Genomic DNA, 20197 nt, shown 5'->3' with positions numbered 1-20197 from the left:
CGTCACCCACCGTCCTCCTGACACACTTATGCTACGTAAAATGATCCTTTCATTGCTTTCAGCCGCTTCCCCTCTGTACTGTGTTTGCCCTTAACACATTTCACGGCTCATTCCTACCAGCTGTGTAGTATCTCTCTCTCTCTCTCTCTCTCTCTCTCTCTCTCTCTCTCTCTCTCTCTCTCTCTCTCTCTCTCTCTCTCTCTCTCTCTCCACGTTCATGCATTAATGTGATACTTGCACAGTTTAGCTTCTTCGTTATATTCTCCGAGTGTGCCTGATTCCCACGGCCACTCCTCCTCGCGCTGGCACCTGTCCCATCTGTAACTCACCTGATCATGTCACGTATCATCTGCCGTCGTCTCCACACTGGAGATATGTTGTATATATATTCATTAACGCCTTGACCTTGGCTGGTCATCTGTACAGTGTTGTGGCGCACCTCCCTCCCTCCCACCCTGCCAACATCTCGTCGTATTTCTTTTTTCCTGACGCTGTTGTAATCGTCCCATACCAACATCTGTCAAGAGCCTTCATCCCCCCCCCCCCCCCCCTGGGGCCCGACCCGCCACTTTTAGCATGGCTGTCAGTTGTCTCCCTTCCCTTGCAGCAGCGACGTTAAGTAGCCTTCAACATATTCCTTCCGTCTGCTTCGCACGTTATCTGGACTTGATAAACTATCTTGTGATCTGCGTGTCTTCCTCTGCCTGGCCTTCTTCCTCCCTCCCCCCTCTCTCCTGTCCTTCCTTGCACGTCTGACATAATATTATCCCCTGAGCCTGTGTTTGCTATCTGTCCAACGTTCGTTAAACCTACATTTTTCCATCACCGCTGTCATCCACCCCACACCCCCACACTGGGCTACACTGATCGTGTTGTGCTTATCTTGTTTTTTAATTTTTATCTTAGACACACGAAGGTGTTTAAACTTTATTGTTTTCGACTGTTTTCTCTCTCTCTCTCTCTCTCTCTCTCTCTCTCTCTCTCTCTCTCTCTCTCTCTCTCTCTCTCTCTCTCTCTCTCTCTCTCTCAGTCGTTCGTTGCAACGTCATCTGCGTGGCTTTCGTACTGTATTCGTCTAGAATTTTCATGACGTCCGCCCGGCGCCAGCCTCCTCCTCCTCCTCCTCCTCCGTCCCAGCGGGTCTTGTGGCTGGCATCTACGTGTGTGTGTTGTGTGTATAGGGTAACCCCACCCACGCTCCCACGGGTGTCACTCACACCCCGTCTGTCTTCTCGCTCTTTATGGATTTGTTTGTGGCACAGTGACTGGCCATTAGGGAGTTGTTTGGGGCACAGTCCACCCAGCAGTTCATCCTCCGCTTTCCGGATCTTCGATGGGTACCAGGCGTAATCTAAGGTGTGTGTGTGTGTGTGTGTATTCAAAAGGTCAAGACTATATATATATATATATATATATATATATATATATATATATATATATATATATATATTATTTGAAAGACGGTGCAACACGAGTGTACAGCTCTCTCGTCGTAACACGTACATAATCATACACACACAGACAGTGCCAACAGTTTGCTATATACACAGTCAGTGATAACTGTGACAGTTAAGAGGCAGTAGTCGTACAGTCTGGTAGTAAGTGGAGAGTAAAAGTACCAGCAAGCCCCTTGTCTTGGTACAGTAAGACTCTTCGCTTCTCAATGTTTACGATTCGACTACAATTTTTTCTGTAGCATTTGCGCAACATTTGAATACGGATGCGACCATTTTATTCCCAGGGAGAAGTGAAACTTCTGGTGGGGGAAGTTGCGGAGGCTCTGGAGTAGTGTGGAAGACTTTGTTAACTTGAGAGAGGAGACGAGGTAAGTTAAGGAGACGAGCGACCGTGTCCTTGGCAGGCTGGGCTCCGTACACGTGATCCACACACCTCTCGTCGCTGCTGTCCATGTGAAGGAACAGGAAGGAAGCAGTTGTTGGTGTGAACCTGGGGAGGAACCTGAACACCCACAGAATGGGTCACGTACCACGAGAACATACTGACGGTGGTCATGACATCCCTGACCTCCCACGAACTTAGAACATGATAAGGTTGATAAAGCAAATTGTAAAGGGGAAAAAAATAATATAGAGTTGCATATATCTCTCGTGTGGCGGTTTATCATGGATATTTCCATCGTAGTACCCGAGTGACCAGGTAAGGTCAGGGAATATTCCTAGGTGACCCCGTCAGTTACGCGTCGTGATGACCGTCGTTGTACAGGGGGTTTCCAGATGGTATTTTACAGGTGTCCTTCCCCACCTCAGACTCGGTCACCTTTCCTGGTATACTGCCTCATTGATCTGAACCTAACAGGTAATTCTAATGGTCCTAATGATAGGTCTACACCCAGCCAGCCAGCCAGCACCAAACCTGATGGTCGTATGTTGTTTCTGGGTCCTCTGGAGCCCCGGGTTTGCAAGGCCATTGGTTCAGGTCGAGGTGGGATGGTGAGGCCTGGGAATGAGCCTCAGCAGTGTTGGTGATGGTGGTGGGGATGAGGACGAAGGGCGCCGTCATGGTAACAGTTTGGCTCACACCGTAGTGTGGGAGAGTTGGAGATGAAGGAAAGACAGTGGTGAAGACACTGTTGTAGGTCATGGTGGTGACATACCTCGTGAAAGGTGTGGTTTACGTTCTTATGATGGTGGAGAGGGTAGAGGTCGAGACCCCTGTGTTGGAGGTAGCGGCCCATTGGTGCGTATGGGAGTGTTGGAGGCAACTGTGGTGAGGAGTGTTCTGGTGGCGGACTCATTGTTGGAGGGAGCTCCAGTGGGACGTAGTGGGTAAAAGAATGCAATGTTGGAGAGTGTGTGGTGGAGAACGTAGTGTTGGAGAGCGCAGTGGCCGAGGGGAGGGATGTTGAGGGGTGGACGCATGCGCGGGGGGCTGCGGGAGGGGTCCGGGCGAGCCACGGCCCCACAGTATGGGGGAATCATCGCCGTCTGAAACACGGTTCGTCCACACATCTCCACACCTCTCACCACACGCGCCTCCTCGACCTATGTGGACTCTCCCTGGTGTGGAGCCCAGTGTCTCAGTCTTCACCTCTCACCTCTCACACAGTGAGGGACGCGGCTGCGGGGTTGACGTCATCGTGTGGTGTTGTGAAGTATCGGGTCGTGTCGAGTAAACCCCACGTTAACAGTGTAAACAAACCATCCCGGTTGACAGTTTACACCCCGTGGGTTGTTCTGGTACGTCTCCCTCCTCCCCCCCCGGGGTACAGTGTAGCTGACGTACCAGAGGGTACAGCAGCACACACACACACACACACCCACCTTCCCGCCCTCCCCGCTCCCCTCCTCCCGCGCGGCAGTGATACAGCAGTGCGGGCGGACGGACGAACCCGTGCGGTAGTGTCACTTATGAACATGTTCAGTGGTGTGTACGGGCGGCAGTGACAGGCAGGACGACCCCTGTCGTCAACATGGGCGTGATGTGGGCGGCCACCCAGCTCTGGCTGCTGCTGCTCCTGGTGACAGGTGAGTGTGGGCGGGGTGTCTCCTCCTCTCTCTCTCTCTCTCTCCCCTCCCTCTCACCCCACCCGCCCCTTACCCTACTATCCTGGCTGGGAGCACACCCTCAGGTGAGGCTCCTGCTTCTGTACACTAGAAATCGAAGATGTGGGTGGTGGTACACCCAGTCTGTGTCCCGGGCCTCAGGCTGGCTACACCCCCCCACCCCCACACACCCTCCCCACCCCTAACTAAACCCTTGCTGCAACCATCTGTCCCCCTGGCGTGGTCCGCTCTCTACCGCTGCCCAGACCAGAAAAGCCAATCATTTGGCTGAATTATGACGAGACACGAAATTCATTGGATGGCATGCGTGCATGTGGGCGAGGAGCTTGCCATGCGGCCTGCTGCCTCCGGCCATGTCAATCACTCACCTCTCCAGCCAACATTGCCTTAATAAATATTACTTTGTTAGACGAATGTTTCCCCTCACGAACACGCAGCCACACCAACATTGTAAACATCTCCCACACAAATTTATCTGTCAGGAAATGAATCAGTTTGAAATTTTGGATTATTTTATTTTAAGTTACATTAAAGTAAAAATTGATGTTATGATTGTAGGTGTGGATGTCATGAGAATGTCGTAGGAGGGAAGATGGTGTTTGTGTTCAACATGAGATCAGCAATTGTGCCGTAGTTGTAGCCGCTGGCGGCCGCCGGCAGCTAACCCCTAAGATCAATACATGGCTCTAGAGTTGCCGACCAGCGAATCATACCTTTATATTTACCTCGTCTGAACCTATAATCTTAAATGTTCCTTCCTTCACTTGCTGGATTCTTACCCTTCCTGGATGTCTGGGGGAAGCGTCATGGGCGTGTGAAGTGGGCGTGGGAGAGGCGCGTGGGAGGGCCTATGGGCGCAGCGGTAGACACTAAGACAGGGGCGTGGCACAGCTCTGTAGCGTACACTATGCCCGCCTTCCCTCGCTACTGTTTATGGCCACGCCACCACCTGTGTCGCCGGCCACAGATGGCTGCAGTACCTGCCCTTACGACTCCTTTCATTTGTCTCCCATTTATCTCCTACTTGTCTCTCTCGAGTATCTCCCACTTGTCTCTCTCCGGTTATCTTTCGCCTTTGGTTCACCTTCGAGTTCACTTACCTTCATTTGTCGCATACTTGCCTTCTAATGGTGTCTCACGCGGTCTTCAGTCGTCACGAGACTGTCTGTCTCCTGGTTGACTGGTGGTTCTCTTGTTGTGTTCCTGGACAGTCTTTTTATTATCATCAGTCTTGTTCTCCATTTCCCTCGACGTGGCATGCCCCTCCCCTCTCGCATGTTCCCCTGTCGTAATTCACTTCACCAGTTTGCTACCTGTATCGCCTCCTGTTCCTCTGGTGAGTCGGTCTTCCTCATGTCCGTATCCCTCGTATCAAAAAATTGGGTCCTCAGTCAACCCCCAGATCTACCTTCTTCAGTCATCCCTCAGCCCTTCCCAAGTCGACTCCCAGATCTTCGTCAGTCATCTCAGGCCTTCCTCAGTCATCACCCAGCCCTCCCTAAGTCAACTCTCAGGTCTTCCTCAGGCATCACTCAGCTCTGCCTGATCTATCCCTCAGCTCTCCGACAGCCATCCCTCGGATCTGCTTCAGTTATCTCTCAGCTCTTCCTCAGTCATCCCTCTCCTCACTCAAACCTCATATCTCCCTCAGTCGTCCCGCAACTCTCCCTTAGGCATCTCTTAACCCTCCCTGTCATCCCTTGGATGTTCCTCAGTCACCCCTCAGCTCTCCCTCAGCCATCTCTCAGCTCTCCTTCAGTCACCCCTCAGCTCTCCCTCAGTCATCTCTCAGCTCTCCCTCAGTCGCTCTTCAGCTCTCCCTCAGTCATCTCTCAGCTCTCCTTCAGTCACCCCTCAGCTCTCCCTCAGTCATCTCTCAGCTCTCCTTCAGTCACCCCTCAGCTCTCCCTCAGTCATCTCTCAGCTCTCCTTCAGTCACCCCTCAGCTCTCCCTCAGTCATCTCTCAGCTCTCCTTCAGTCACCCCTCAGCTCTCCCTCAGTCATCTCTCAGCTCTCCTTCAGTCACCCCTCAGCTCTCCCTCAGTCATCTCTCAGCTCTCCCTCAGTCACTCTTCAGCTTCCTCACTATCATCTCTCACGTCTCCCTCGTTGATCTAAGCCCGTCATCCCTCATTTCTGTCCAGTCTCTCCTGATCTCTCGCTAAGTAATTCCCTTGGCCCCCCCATAGTCATCCTCCAGGTCTCTCTCTCTCTCTCTCTCTCTCTCTCTCTCTCTCTCTCTCTCTCTCTCTCTCTCTCTCTCTCGTCTGCGTGTCTGTTACTGGTCCATCATTCATCAGTGTCTCTCACTGTCTCCTTACAGTATTTGTCCCTACATAGTCTCTCATTAGGTCCTATCTGTTCACCGGATGTCTCCTAGATGTCTTACACTAGTCTCGCTCCTCCCATTCATTTCAGATGTCTCGTTAGTCTCTCACTTTTCTCTTGTTTGTCCACTGGTGCGCTGTTGCTGTCTCTCAGTTATCTCTCACTTAGCCTTCACTTGACTCTTAATTGAAGTTCAGTTGTATCAGTTTTCCTTCAGAAGTCTCTTTACTCATAACAACATATTCTAGAGTTGTGAACCCACCACACAATATGATGCCAGTGTTGTGAACCCACCACACAACATGATGCCAGTGTTGTGAACCCACCACACATCATTATGCCTGTGTTGTGAACCCACCACACAATATGATGCCAGTGTTGTGAACCCACCACACAACATGATGCCAGTGTTGTGAACCCACCACACATCATTATGCCTGTGTTGTGAACCCACCACACAATATGATGCCAGTGTTGTGAACCCACCACACATCATTATGCTTGTGTTGTGAACCCACCACACAACATGATGCCAGTGTTGTGAACCCACCACACATCATTATGCCTGTGTTGTGAACCCACCACACAACATGATGCCAGTGTTGTGAAACCACCACACATCATTATGCCTGTGTTGTGAACCCACCACACAACATGATGCCAGTGTTGTGAACCCACCACACATCATTATGCCTGTGTTGTGAACCCACCACACAACATTATGCCATAACATAACACTAGGGCGAGAGAGTGACAGCCTGGGTGACCGTGTGACAAGTAGGGTGACAGTTTGAGATGTAGTGATGGTGTGAGAACTAGAGTGACGGTGTAAGAGCATTAGTGACGGTGTGAGAACAAGAGTGACGGTGTGAGAGCTAGAGTGACGGTGTGAGAGCAATGGTGAAGTACAAGATCCAGGATAACGTTGCTAGTGTTACAGTGTGAGAGAGGTAGAGTGAGTGTGAGAGCTAGAGTGAGAGTCAGAGTAAGAGTAGAACCCTCAGTGAATCGGCTATTCAAGCTGAATCATCATGAGAAGTGGAGTGAGAGAGTGAGAGCGAGTGACGGTGGCTGAACCAATGGGCGGGAAAAATGTGTACATTGGTGAGGTGAGAGTGACACGCAAGGCATTACTGAGTAAATGAAATTTAGTGAGAGATGATGCAGCTGTGAGAGTGAGTGGGAGAACACCTGTAAACGTACGAGTGAGAGGGAGAGAGAGAGTGAGAGAGGGAGAGTTACTGGATTGTGGAGGATGTTTGCCACTACGGAGTGACAGAGGAACCTTTTGATGTGCTAAGAGTGACTCCCATCCACCGTTGCTCTCTCTCTCTCTCTCTCTCTCTCTCTCTCTCTCTCTCTCTCTCTCTCTCTCTCTCTCTCTCTCATCTCCCCAGCCTGCGAGCTGATGGCTAGAACAGGAAAGAACGAGATGGTTGGTTATGATTGCCTGCACGCGAGGCACAACACCAGGCTAGGGGGTATGGGGAGAGCTGGGGGACGAGGGGAGGAACATAGAGAGAGAGAGAGAGAGAGAGAGAGAGAGAGAGAGAGAGAGAGAGAGAGGACGTTTTCCTACAAGGCAGGGCTCTACAGTGCTCACCTAACTTGGTATTTGATAAACAGTTGTGTTGTGCGGCCTCGCTCATTATGTATTTATCGTGCCTGAGTTCACCTGGGACTGACTTCGATCATATATATATATATATATATATATATATATATATATATATATATATATATATATATATATATATATATATATATCCCTGGGGATAGGGGAGAAAGAATACTTCCCACGTATTCCCTGCGTGTCGTAGAAGGCGACTAAAAGGGGAGGGAGCGGGAGGCTGGAAATCCTCCCCTCTCAATTTTTTTTTTAATTTTCCAAAAGAAGGAACAGAGAAGGGGGCCAGGTGAGGATATTCCCTCAGTGGCCCAGTTCTCTGTTCTTAACGCTACCTCGCTAACGCGGGAAATGGCGAATAGTTTGAAAAAAAAAAAAAAAATATATATATATATATATATATATATATATATATATATATATATATATATATATATATATATAGTTGTCCTGTTGCACACTGAATTTTCTCTCTGTCTTTCTAGTTAAGTTCTCAAGTATTTTTGAGTTATATCTTTTTCTTTTTTTCGTATAATACCTAGTATTTCTGCATACATGGTAACTGCTTCTGCCATGTGTAGTGGTTTATGTAGTTAGCTAATACCCTCCTCAATCCTCTCAGTTCGTTGTCCGACTTAGATTCTCTTCTCTCGAGATTAAAGTTCAAGTACGTTAATCCACTCATGGCTTCATGTGTTCCGTCTCTTCGATTTTTGTTTTTTTGCTGGAATGCCTCTGTATTTATTCTTTATCTTGTTTCTATCAGTTCCCTTGGTTGGTGCCCACGCCAGACAGTAGTATTCACTGTACATTTGCGTTGAGTAATGTTATCAATAGTCGTCACTTGTTGCGAAAGGTCTCATACCCTCACGCCACTTACCACATGGTTTGTGGATGCTGTGTTATCGTTCTAGTGTTATATGTAATATGATATGTAGGTATTCTACGATTGCTTCACGTCCAGTCACTTTCTCCGTCAGCTGTTTATGTAACAGTGTCATCAATGTATTGTTTTCTTATGGGTTTGGTGATTTATTCGCAAAAAAAAAAAGAAAAATGTACATCTTCGTGTCATTGGACAGTGTTCGCTTGTGGCCATATTTCCACTGCATCAAGTCTTATCATATCTGTTGAATCTTATGGTCTTATTATCATCATGCTTCCCGTCAGCGGAGCCATGGCTTTAGGTCACTCACTGTACGAGCAGGATTGGCAGCGTCTGCCACACGTGCAACCATCCGTCATTGTATTACGACATGAAGCGAGCAATCATGAGTGCAGGCACAACTATAGTCTTCATTCACATATACAGACAAAAGAAATAGTTCGTGCAATATGAGGCTCTTTGGAGAAGGGCAACATAACCGGGTTTTTCCCCCCCTATACCACATAATGTATAATGAATAAATGCCAGTGTTAATGAAGATATGTTTATCATGATAAGGTGGTATGATTATTTGAGAATTGTTCGCCCTTAAGGCTTTCACTTTATTTTTTTTGAGCCAAATTTGTATTTGGTTATGTTTTTCACTCGGCCGCACATCACCATTCTGTCGTCGTCCTCCCGGCCGCATGCATGAAATTCCTGGTCGCATGCGGCAGGAAAAATGAGGATTGCAGAACTCATCTCTGGCGTCATGAGCAAAGCACCTCACTATATTCCCTCTTACTCTCTTACTCTCATATTTACTCTATCTGTTACTCTTACACTTCCTCTATCTGTTACTCTGATATTCACTCTGTTACTCCGACTGTTCGTCTGTTACTCTGATGTTTCCTCTTGTTACCCTGGTAATGACCTTGTTACTCTGATGTCATCATTATAAAGATCGCTGACCCCTCCTGCTAGGCGTCCAGGTCACCCCAGTAGACTACCTCCGTCAGACATGGTACTGATGCTACTAGGAACCCAGTTTGAGTGTGAGAAAAAGTTGGGAAATTTGTGATTTGGCATAAAGACTCGTGTTGTCTACCGTCACCAAGATGGAGAGAGATTGTGCGTCTGTATTGTGAATGCAGACAGCTCTCGTGGGTGGGGCAGAGGGCCAAGACTCCCACCTGGGGCAAAGGTGTTACACACACTTGACAGCCACTGTGAAGTGTTGGCGCTCAGCACAGCCGTGAGTAAACCCCCTACTGTTTACCCAGGCGAGGTGTACATTTGGCACGCCGAGAGAGAGAGAGAGAGAGAGAGAGAGAGAGAGAGAGAGAGAGAATTTTTCATGCATCAGAATGGAAGTGTAGTGAGCTTGGTGTGTGTGTGTGTGTGTGTGTGTGTGTGTGTATGATGACTGTTTATGTGAGGGAAGGCCGGGACAACACGACACCAGTGGCCATGGCACTGGCTACAGCCGATCTGCTCCACCACCTCGCCACTATTGATAGACAGAGAGAGAGAGAGAGAGAGAGAGAGAGAGAGAGAGAGAGAGAGAGAAAGAGAGAGAGAGAGAGAGAGAGAGAGAGAGAGAGAGAGAGGCCTACGTCGTATAGTGGTTAGCGTTACTGACCAGAGTCACCTCGGGCCCTCTCGAGGTCGGACCAGCATGGGTTCGATTCCTGGGCGCAGCAGGAGGCCTACACCCAGCCCTGGTGTTCATCCTCCTCTCGGTGCTGGTCTATAAAGGGTATTTACTTGGAGGCTTGTGTGTGTGTGGTGTGTGTGTGTGTGTGTGTGTGTGTGTACACACATACATAGGAATACTAAAGCACACACACACACACACACACACACACACCTCGTCTGCCTCTCACAATTAAGCCTTCCTGGCTGAAGTGTTGTTGTTGTTATTTTGAGGAGAGGAGCACCTCACTGTTATATTGTTGACCAACAACAGAACAATATTGTCACGTTGGAGTCTTCGTATAATCTAGTGTAATGTATAATTTGTGTATCATTGTTGATCACCGGTAACAAGAGTTAGGTAATCTCTCTCTCTCTCTCTCTCTCTCTCTCTCTCTCTCTCTCTCTCTCTCTCTCTCTCTCTCTCTCTCTCTCATCGCAACTAAGATATCATGACGTAATGTTCAGTCTGCTGGATCCATGGTATTCATCCTGGATATGAAGATATCGTACCATGAATCAGTTTCACCAGTTTAGATGCATTGCCTGTGTGTGGTCACGTCTTGTGTTCACCTGTTCGTGGTAATGATTCGCCGCCTAACACTTTAACCTGGAGAATATTGACTGGCAGATCACGACACGCAGGAGCCAGTCGTACCGTAATGATCAGGAGTGATGACCCTAGTGCTCGGGAGTGTACATTAATACTCAGGAGTGTACACGTGCTCAGGAGTGTACACTAATACTCAGGAGTGTATACGTGCTCAGGAGTGTACACTAGTACTCAGGAGTGTACACTAGTGCTCAGGAGTGTACACTAATAATCAGGAGTGTACACTAGTGCTCAGGAGTGTACACTAGTACTCAGGAGTGGTACAATAGTGATGAGATGCTTGTCATAATGTTTTATATCAAAGTTTTAGTCAGGTTGTACTCGTCTGTGCTACACGGCCAGCCCCAGGTGTTGCACAGGTGTACTCGTCTGTGCTACACGGCCAGCCCCAGGTGTTGCACAGCTGTACTCGTCTGTGCTACACGGCCAGCCTCAGGTGCTGCACAGCTGTACTTGTCTGTGCTACACGGCCAGCCCCAGGTGCTGCACAGCTGTACTCGTCTGTGCTACACGGCCAGCCCCAGGTGCTACACAGCTGTACTCATCTGTGCTACACATATAGTGAAACGAGTCTCGTCAGTCTGAAACATTCGGAACGGAACTTGGGATTCTTGGAAGATAAAAACGGAAAGGGGGAAAAAAAAAGAGAAAAACGAACGGAAATTACTTGACAGAAGTGTGTGTGAGCCAGCGTGAAGCCTTTACCTCACATGGCTGGTGTGTGGACGTCTGAGAACCGTGGACGAAGCAGTTGTATGTGTACGGCAGAGGCAACGTCTGGCCCACCGTGGGTTCTGCCGCCCGGCGAATTATGCGTCCATTTGCCGGCATGAGTGGGCTGGGTAACAGAGCACTTGACTCTGTATGAGGTCAGGGGGTGGGAAACAGCACGTGCTATGGATGAGGTCAGGAGGAAGGGGGGGGATAACAGAGCAATTGCTATGTATGAGGTCAGGAGGAGGGGGGATAACAGAACAATTTGCTATGTATGAGGTCAGGAGGAGGGGGGGATAACAGAGCAGTTGCTATGTATGAGGTCAGGAGGAGGGGGGATAACAGAGCAGGTCAGGACTCTAGTAAAAGGTGACCAGGTTTATGCGAGTTCTTAAGGTCAAGTTGGCTTTTTTTTTAAGGGTTGACTTTTCTAAGTGTTCAATGACTTCATAGTTTTGGATGTCATTTATGTCTGCTTAGTTGCTCCTGAAGGGGTCATCCTCCTCCTGAAGGTGTGACCTACCTCCTGAGGCTGACCTCTCTGTTAAGCGATCACTTCGGTCTGGAAAGGTCAAATCCATCCTTAGAGGTCACCTCCCTTCTGTGGGAGGGGTTGGAGATTATCTCCATGACATCTGCTCATTATATTCTTTCTCATTCAGCGTCAGTTAGTTCGTCGGAGGTAGATTGATAAGAGGAAAGTAGAAAGATCATAGTAGATGTAGATAGCTGTATACAGAGAGCTGCAGTCATGAATGAATAAGATGAAACTTGAAACTCACAGAAGTGTGATCCTTGTGTGGATATTATTCCTAGATGGAATGCATTGAAAACTGTCCTGGTTACAGTTGGGTGAGGATGGTGAGAGTAACAGTGAAGAATGATTTAGGTTTTAGCCACAAGGTCGGCTGATGTATTGTACACAATCCTGTGGGCAGATGGCAGAAAAGAGGATACAGATCACTATAGGTCCAGGGGTGGTGGCGCCTCAATGACTGGAAATAGATTACAGGTTACATTGCCACGAGTGTTAACATGGATGGGGCAACAAATTAAATATTTCTGTAATTTACGTTGTAAATGAAGTTTGCCACAGTTAAAGGTCGCGTTGAATTGGGAAGGGAGGAAGGTGTAGTTACCATATCATAAATATCCTTTAAGTGAAACTGAAGAACATTATGTTCAGTGTTGTGGTGGACGTGCTTGAGGAGGTTGGATGGGGAACGATGAGTGTAGTGGCGATGGGTCATGTGGACCACTGAACAGAACACAGACGATTGTCAGCCATACAACAGAAAATGAACAGACCATTCAAGCCTTGTGGACCTTGATAAAGTGAACACGTCAGCGTAGGTTAATTCTCCTGGCGGACATGAGGCAAGTTTAATGAATATGAGTACGGTTGTTGGTAGGATTGAGGCACAGGATGATGTGCGCTACACGAAAAAGAGTCAGTTGGGGGTAATGAGATCCAGTGGTGCGGGGGACCTGGTGGAAGGCTGATGTTGTACGATCTGGTAAGGACTGCTAGTGTGTTGTAGGAGTGGGCGGGGGGGCCTCCTAGTGTGATACAATGGGTAGGCCAAGGATTGCTGACATTATGCAGGAGGCGAGGGCGGGGATAATGCGTTGCAGGAGTTTAAGGAGGAGGGCAGTGTTAGAGGTCTGATCAACAGTGCGAAGATGAGAAATGAGGCAATTCATGGGTCATATCAGGAGGCCGTGAGTATATCCAGTTAACAACATAACAGAGTGATTAAGGTGTTGGGAAGGTTAAGACAGAGAGAGGGGATAGATAACGGAAGTCCCGTTGGTGTACGTAAACTAATCTATTCAAAACTTTTATGACTGTTTGTAATGTAAGTGGATGAAGTAAGGATAGAACAGTAAGAAGGCTCTCCCCTCACCCCCTCACTTCCTCTGGCAACAACAACAACAACAACCGACAGGAAAAAACAGTGGAAGAAAAACTATGTTTGGCTAAAATAATCTGCATGGAATTAAACAATATAGAATGAAAGGGAAATTCCTACTACAAAGTCGTACTATGTTCCACTTTCTGTTGTATTACAATACATTCGTGGGATATGGCATGAGAAAAAGGAATTGCTGTATATGTATATTAATTATATATTCCAGTAGCAGGTGACCAGACTGATGGATCTTTTTTCTACCAGTTCTTGGGGGGTAGCTATAGCCTTTGTCTTAACATCATGTAACTTTAAGTTCCGCAGTAAAGATTACCAGCAAAGGTAAAGTAACATGATGTTCCTGTGGTCCTGTTGAAAGATGAGTGGTCAACCGTCAAGCCTGAGGATGGTTAGACGTGACAAGCGGTGTAGCACAGGGATCAGTCTTGGAACCAGTTCTGTTTCTCTTTATGAATCAGCGACACCTATGCTAGTCTTTGCTTTAAGATATCGGAATTGGGAGACAAGACTCAGGCTGAGAAATGAAGCTACAACTGAAAACGAACATAAAGAGATGTAAGTTGACATATACAAAGGAGTGGACTGGCCGGGCATGTGGAAGGGGAATTGAAAACATCGGAACTTGCAAAGTTTTGCACATCAGTATCAAAAACGATAGAAGCAGGCGTATATAGTACACAGGTGGGCAGCGTGCAGCAGAGTGGCTTTCAATAGGTTTGCGTGCAGGAGGGTGGCGTGCGTGAGGTGCGGGTGTTGTAGGGCCGCGTGCAGGGAGGGGGGTTGGCGTGCAGGGGGATGGCGTGTAGGAGGGCGGCGTGCTGGGGGGATGGCGTGCAGGAGGATGGTGCCGTGAGACAATATGGTCATTGAAGGAAAAAATGAATCTAACTTTGGTTCCTGTTGTTGTTGGGAAGGTCAGTGCTAGAAGTGTTGGGCTATGGACTGTGGTGGTAGCGGTGACTCTGGGGTGGAAACAGTGCCACTGTGATGGTAGAGGTGCCACTGTGATGATATCGGCGCCTTTGTGGTAGTAATTATGTCACTCTGGCTGCAGCAGCTCCACTCTAGCTGTATCGGTGCTGCTGTGGAAGCTGCAACAAAAATTGGAACAGTTTTTTTCAGGCAGCTCTTTGTTTCCCCTTTGTCGACCTCTCAAGTTTAGGTCAGAGGATAATCCTTTACACTGAAAGTTTGTTGCGTTGTGTTCACGTATCCTGTTTCCATATTGAATGGGTTCACATCAGTCACGCTTGTGACGATAGTGGTGGAGACAATGATACGGCTGGCACAACAGTAGCGGTGGAGGAGGCAGTGGTACGGCTGGCACAACAGTAATGGTGGCAGTAGTCCACTACGGGTACTGTTGGCACTAGCTGTTACCAGCCACATGAGTAACTAGATGGACGAAATGACTAATTTTCTCTAAATATGTTTAAAAAAGATGCATACGATCTTATCGTTTGTCTCTCAAGTTCATGTTCAGGGATGTGTATAGTGCCTGAAATGTGATCGATTCCATCCGACCCCATGCGATACTCTGCCATTCCTTCCATGATAATGTTCCATACGAAGTTATCTATGGCTGATAAGCTGGAACTCGTGACGCAGTGTCCTTCCGTTGTCCTTATCTCAGGATCATACCGCCCAACTTCTGACCGTCCGATGCTTTCTTCCACTCTCTGATACAAGTAACTTTGTCAAAAGTAATGTAGTCTAAAACCTAGCCTGATGTAGCCTAAAACTGTTAAACCAAAGTGTTGGACGAAGGTTGTCCGTCAGGTGAGAATGGACGCAAGATGTAGCACAGTCTGAGTTCCAGTTTCCTGTCAGAAAAGAAAATCTTGCCGAACATCTTCATTATTATTCAGAGCATCAAGTGGGGAGTGTATGGGTCCCCGTATGTGGGAGGGTGACGATGTCTGAGGCTGTACTGGAGGGGTTTTTGGCACACCAGATATCGTAAAGATACTTTATGTCGGAAGGAAATAGGTGAAGACAGAAATGGAAATGGAAGAATTAATGAATAAGAGGAATATCTTCGTGTGATGTTATATAACCTGCAGCGCACCTGCAGACACTCCTGCCTCCCTTGTTGATGAGGTGTCGCACTCCCGGCTCGGGAGGTGTCTCCCTCGGCCAGTGCAAGTGGCTCGCTTCCCAGATGACATCATTATCGTCACCGTCTCCTTGTAACGCTGAGCCAAGGGTGCGGGGGATGACCTGAGGGACGGTATTCAGGTGGTGAGGGTCTGGGATGGCGATGTGAGTGAGCAAATGTGGCAGCACCTTGCCCAGACGTATGCCTCCGTGCATGATCTGACCTCTTCTGGATCATTGTTAACACGATGTTCCTCATATGTTTAATAACTTATTTTCTTAGTAGGAATGATATCCAGAACGATTATATATATAGATAACTAACCATAAATTACTGACGAACTATGTAGAGATAATGTAAAAAAATCCAACATATGTATTTACTTGGATTTTTTCCTTTTCCTTAACGACCAGTAAAGTCATGTGTGAGTCGTGAGGTGGTGGCGTCGCGCGCGCCAAGTGGAGTTGGACGTCTCTTTGTTTACCTTGTCATAAGCCGCAGGATCTGTTTACCTGGGCGGAGGGGCATCCTCCTGGCTAAGACCTTGACCCAACAAGGGGCTCCTCAGAGCTCAGGTCAAGGTGGAACGTTTCATCCCGCGTCGTGATGTTGATGAAAATAATAATGATTTATCACTCATCACGAGAAGGTTGGATGAGGGTTGGGTCTCTCTGTCACGTCTGGAACGGAAAGGAAAACGAGGGAGGAGATGGGGATGATGAGAAGTTGGATGTGATGGAGCGTCGCGGATCGTGGCGACACACTTGCCCGGAGACTGACGCTGCCAGACGCCGCCAGTTGATTAAACTTTTCTGACTGGTTGAGGACACACACACACACACACACACACACACACACACACACACACACACACACACTGCAAGACTCCAGCTTATGAGTGTAACTTTCTTCATCATGAACTGAATCATTTTTCCAGTGGTGTAAACTGGGAATATCACTGTCGTTCATTACCTTATATATCTTTTCTTTCAAACTATTCGCCATTTCCCGCATTAGCGAGGTAGCGTTAAGAACAGAGGACTGGGCCTTTGAGGGAATACCCTCACCTGGCCCAATTCTCTGTTCCTTCTTTTGGAAAATTAAAAAAAAAAAAACGAGAGGGGAGGATTTCCAGCCCCCCGCTCCCTCCCCTTTTAGTCACCTTCTACGACACGCAGGGAATACGTGGGAAGTATTCTTTCTCCCCTATCCCCTATCCCCTTCTAGAAAATTAAAAAAAATTGAGAGGGGAGGATTTCCAGCCATCCGCTCCCAATATATATATATATATATATATATATATATATTTCCTTTTTTTTTTTTTTTTTTATACCTTGCCGCTGCCTCCCGCGCCTGCGAGGCAGCGCAAGGAAACAGACGAAAGAAACGGCCCAACCCCCCCCCACACACATGCACATACACACGTATATATATATATATATATATTTTTTTTGTGATTGATTCAATAAGTTCGTCATCACACTGTAGTGCTGTGGAGAGGGAATGTTGAAGCACCTGTCACCTACGTTGGAGTATTCCCGTCCCTCGGAGAACAGACTGGCCAGAGGTGACGCCAGGATGTTCAACCCATGTTGGGTGGGTCAGGTTTCCTTGATTCTTCCACGTTATTGTCAGGTGTCGGGGAGGGGGTGCTACAGGGGGAGGTCTGCAGACGAGGATAAGTAGGCAGATAAACCCACAACAGTTGTCAAACGTCATCAACCGTCCTTCTCCAACCTTATCTTCCCAAAGAGAAAAAAAAAAAAAAAATTCGTCAGCACGACTGACTTTCAACTACTTGGATCTGTCGTCCAGTAAGTTTGCCAACTTCTCGTGCGTTTTTTTTTTTTTTTCGTTCTAGAATTAAAGAAAGTCAGTAAGATCCGCCTGAGCACGGAATTGTCACCATCTGGTCTCTCATTGTTCCCTCCGGCCGTAGTGAGGAACATGACACCAGTGCGACACACACGCCCGGAACCTGCAGGGGGTGTAGGGCTAGCATGACGTGCTGTTGGTGTAGGGCTAGCATGACGTGCTGTTGGTGTAGGGCTAGCATGACGTGCTGTTGGTGTAGGGCTAGCATGACGTGCTGTTGGTGTAGGGCTAGCATGACGTGCTGTTGGTGTAGGGCTAGCATGACGTGCTGTTGGTGTAGGGCTTGCATGATGTGCTGTTGGTGTAGGGCTTGCATGATGTGCTGTTGGTGTAGGGCTAGCATGACGTGCTGTTGGTATAGGGCTAGCATGACGTGCTGTTGGTATAGGGCTAGCATGATGTGCTGTTGGTGTAGGGCTTGCATGACGTGCTGTTGGTGTAGGGCTTGCATGACGTGCTGTTGGTGTATGGGTTGCATGACGTGCTGTTGGTGTAGGGCCAGCATGACGTGCTGTTGGTGTAGGGCTTGCATGACGAGCTGTTGGTGTATGGGTTGCATGACGTGCTGTTGGTGTATGGCTTGCATGACGAGCTGTTGGTGTATGGCTTGCATGACGTGCTGTTGGTGTATGGGTTGCATGACGTGCTGTTGGTATAGGGCTAGCATGACGTGCTGTTGGTGTATGGGTTGCATGACGTGCTGCCGGTGTATAGGTTACATGAGGGAAGATGGTTGCAATAGGCGTGCCGTTGCCATCCCCAAATGTGGCTGGAGGCTGGTATGATCCACGTTAGCAACATTCCCCAAGCGGTGGGGGAAGAGTATGTCCAGTTGTCCTTCACATTGCTTCGCCACCACACACTATACTGACCCAAGCCCCTCCAACACTGTAACCCTCACCACACACTGTACCATCCTCAGTTCCTCCAACACTGTACCCTCGTAACAATAAAGTTGATTCAGGATAATTGAAAGTATAAAGAGGGAAACAGTGAGGCCTGACACGCCTTCAGGGACACAGACTGTGAAGCTGAACCCAATAACCTGGCTGTATAGAAGCGATACTATATTGTATTTTCTGAAATCTGTAACTAGTTGTAGTAAGGTATGTACCATCAGAGAGAGAGAGAGAGAGAGAGAGAGAGAGAGAGAGAGAGAGAGAGAGAGAGAGAGAGAGAGAGAGGTGGGGGGGGCAACAGATAAAGATCAATGCTTGGTTTAGCACGAAATAGAGTGAGCTCGCTCACTATGGAAGAGGTAGGAGATGTAATGGTCAGAGTGGGTCTGACACAGCAAGGTCAGATATGACTACATCAGGATAAGAAGCGGGGAGAGGCGAGGAAAATATCATTCTTTATGGGTCAGAAGTACGCCTAAAAGTGTTTCACAACAGGAGGAACTTTACGGTAAAACGAGGGAATTATTGATTTCTAGAACTCGGAAGGGAAAGTTATTGATGAAGACGTGTGCGTGAGGAGTGTAATAGAAAGTTTAGCGGTTCACACACGAAGGTCCTTGAGTACGTTAAAGGAATAGATCGAACTATCCAGTGGAAGTGAGGAGGCTCACAGGGAAGATGACCAAGGGTAAGCTAAGCTCCAGATGGTGTGTCGTCATGTGTACTCAGTGCCCCGAGACCCACCGTAAACCTGTAGTGGTTATGTGTGAAGCTTTCCTGGGGACAGATAGGTTCTCAGAGAGGACACACCTTAATGCCGAACCTCAGAATAACGGAGGTAAACTTGAATTATTTGGCAGTATCCCAGACCAGCTTCACCAGAGAAGATGGTCAGGATTCACTGAGACAGACTAGCAAGACCTATCCAATTAGGAGACATCATGGATGCAGGAGTAACAGACGTTGTATGACAAACGAAATGGATTATCGCCAGCGAGTAAACATCTTACGAGGATAGATGGGCGGGAGGATTTTATATTCCCAAACTGCCAGAGAGTCTTTGATACCGTCTTCCCTGGAAGATTGATGATTGTGCTAAACATCCAAGTTGGGGTCAGAAGAGGCTGCGCTGACGGCCACCACACTGGGAGGAAGCAAAGAACGCACGTCAGGAGAGAGCGTTCCCGTGTTGGGCCATGGTGACGGTTGGGCGTCCGTGGGGCTCGATGCTGTGTCCGTTGCTGTTTCTAATCTACGTTAATGACTTTCCAGACGAGGTTGACTCTTGCACAGATTTGGTGGTTGATGATGTTTAAATTGTGAAAGAAGTGTAGAGTAAGAGAGACTGTCATATATTGTAAAGAGACCCAAACAAGATGAAGAAGAGGTAGTAGGTTCACTCCAAAGTGACAATACTCAACTGATACTGGAGGAGAGTCCAGAACAAGACGGCATAACTGGTCGTTGAACACGAAGAGCTTATGGATGACTCGTGGAAGTATATTCCTGGCAAGAGACTGACTGACTCGTGGAACAAGTGGAGCGCGCAAGTCACCGCAGCAGCCATTGGCGAAAACAGTGTATGAAGAAGTTGACGTCCCCCACGAATGATGAGCGTCCTCCCGGCGTGTGCAGATGCCTCACACGCTGAAGACTTATCCCACAGTGGTGTTCCTCCACCCCAGCCACCACACACTAGACTATCCTTACTCCCCTCCAACACTCCTTACCACGCAGACTGAATACCGCCAACACTGATACCTCACCAGGCGCTTGTCTCACCTCACCAGACACAAGGTTGTCATCAGCCCCCTCCAACACTTGTGCCCTCACCCCCAACAGACTATCCTGAGTCCCCTCCACCATTATCCCCTTACCACCCACTGAAATCACCAGCAGTGATGTGAGGCATCGTCAGCTACACTGTATCTTATCATCTTGTAGTATTGGAGGTAGCAGGTGTTGGTGTGGCTATAACGTATAAGACTTACACTGTGCACAGACCCGCGGCTCAGCAGACAACACCA

The 20197-nt window shown here is 48.1% G+C and overlaps 1 protein-coding gene across 3 annotated transcripts in view; it reads left to right on the top strand.

The window, feature by feature from the left end:
• The window catches only part of dtn (transmembrane protein 132C dtn), a 175146-nt gene that overhangs the window by 53232 nt on the left and 101717 nt on the right, over positions 1–20197 (top strand). For 2 of the 3 annotated variants that reach the window (XM_071689221.1, XM_071689220.1), the window contains exon 1: positions 2908–3485. The exons of the other annotated variant lie outside the window; for it this stretch is intronic. In XM_071689221.1, coding sequence (XP_071545322.1) covers positions 3431–3485 — 55 coding nt within the window. In that variant the 5' untranslated portion in view covers positions 2908–3430. Of the gene's footprint in view, positions 1–2907; positions 3486–20197 lie in introns of those variants that run through there. 3 annotated transcript variants of the gene reach the window in all.

The sequence above is a fragment of the Panulirus ornatus genome, chromosome 46 (genome assembly GCF_036320965.1).
Source record: "Panulirus ornatus isolate Po-2019 chromosome 46, ASM3632096v1, whole genome shotgun sequence".
Lineage (NCBI taxonomy): Eukaryota > Metazoa > Arthropoda > Malacostraca > Decapoda > Palinuridae > Panulirus > Panulirus ornatus.
This window is presented reverse-complemented; position numbering and strand designations above follow the sequence as displayed.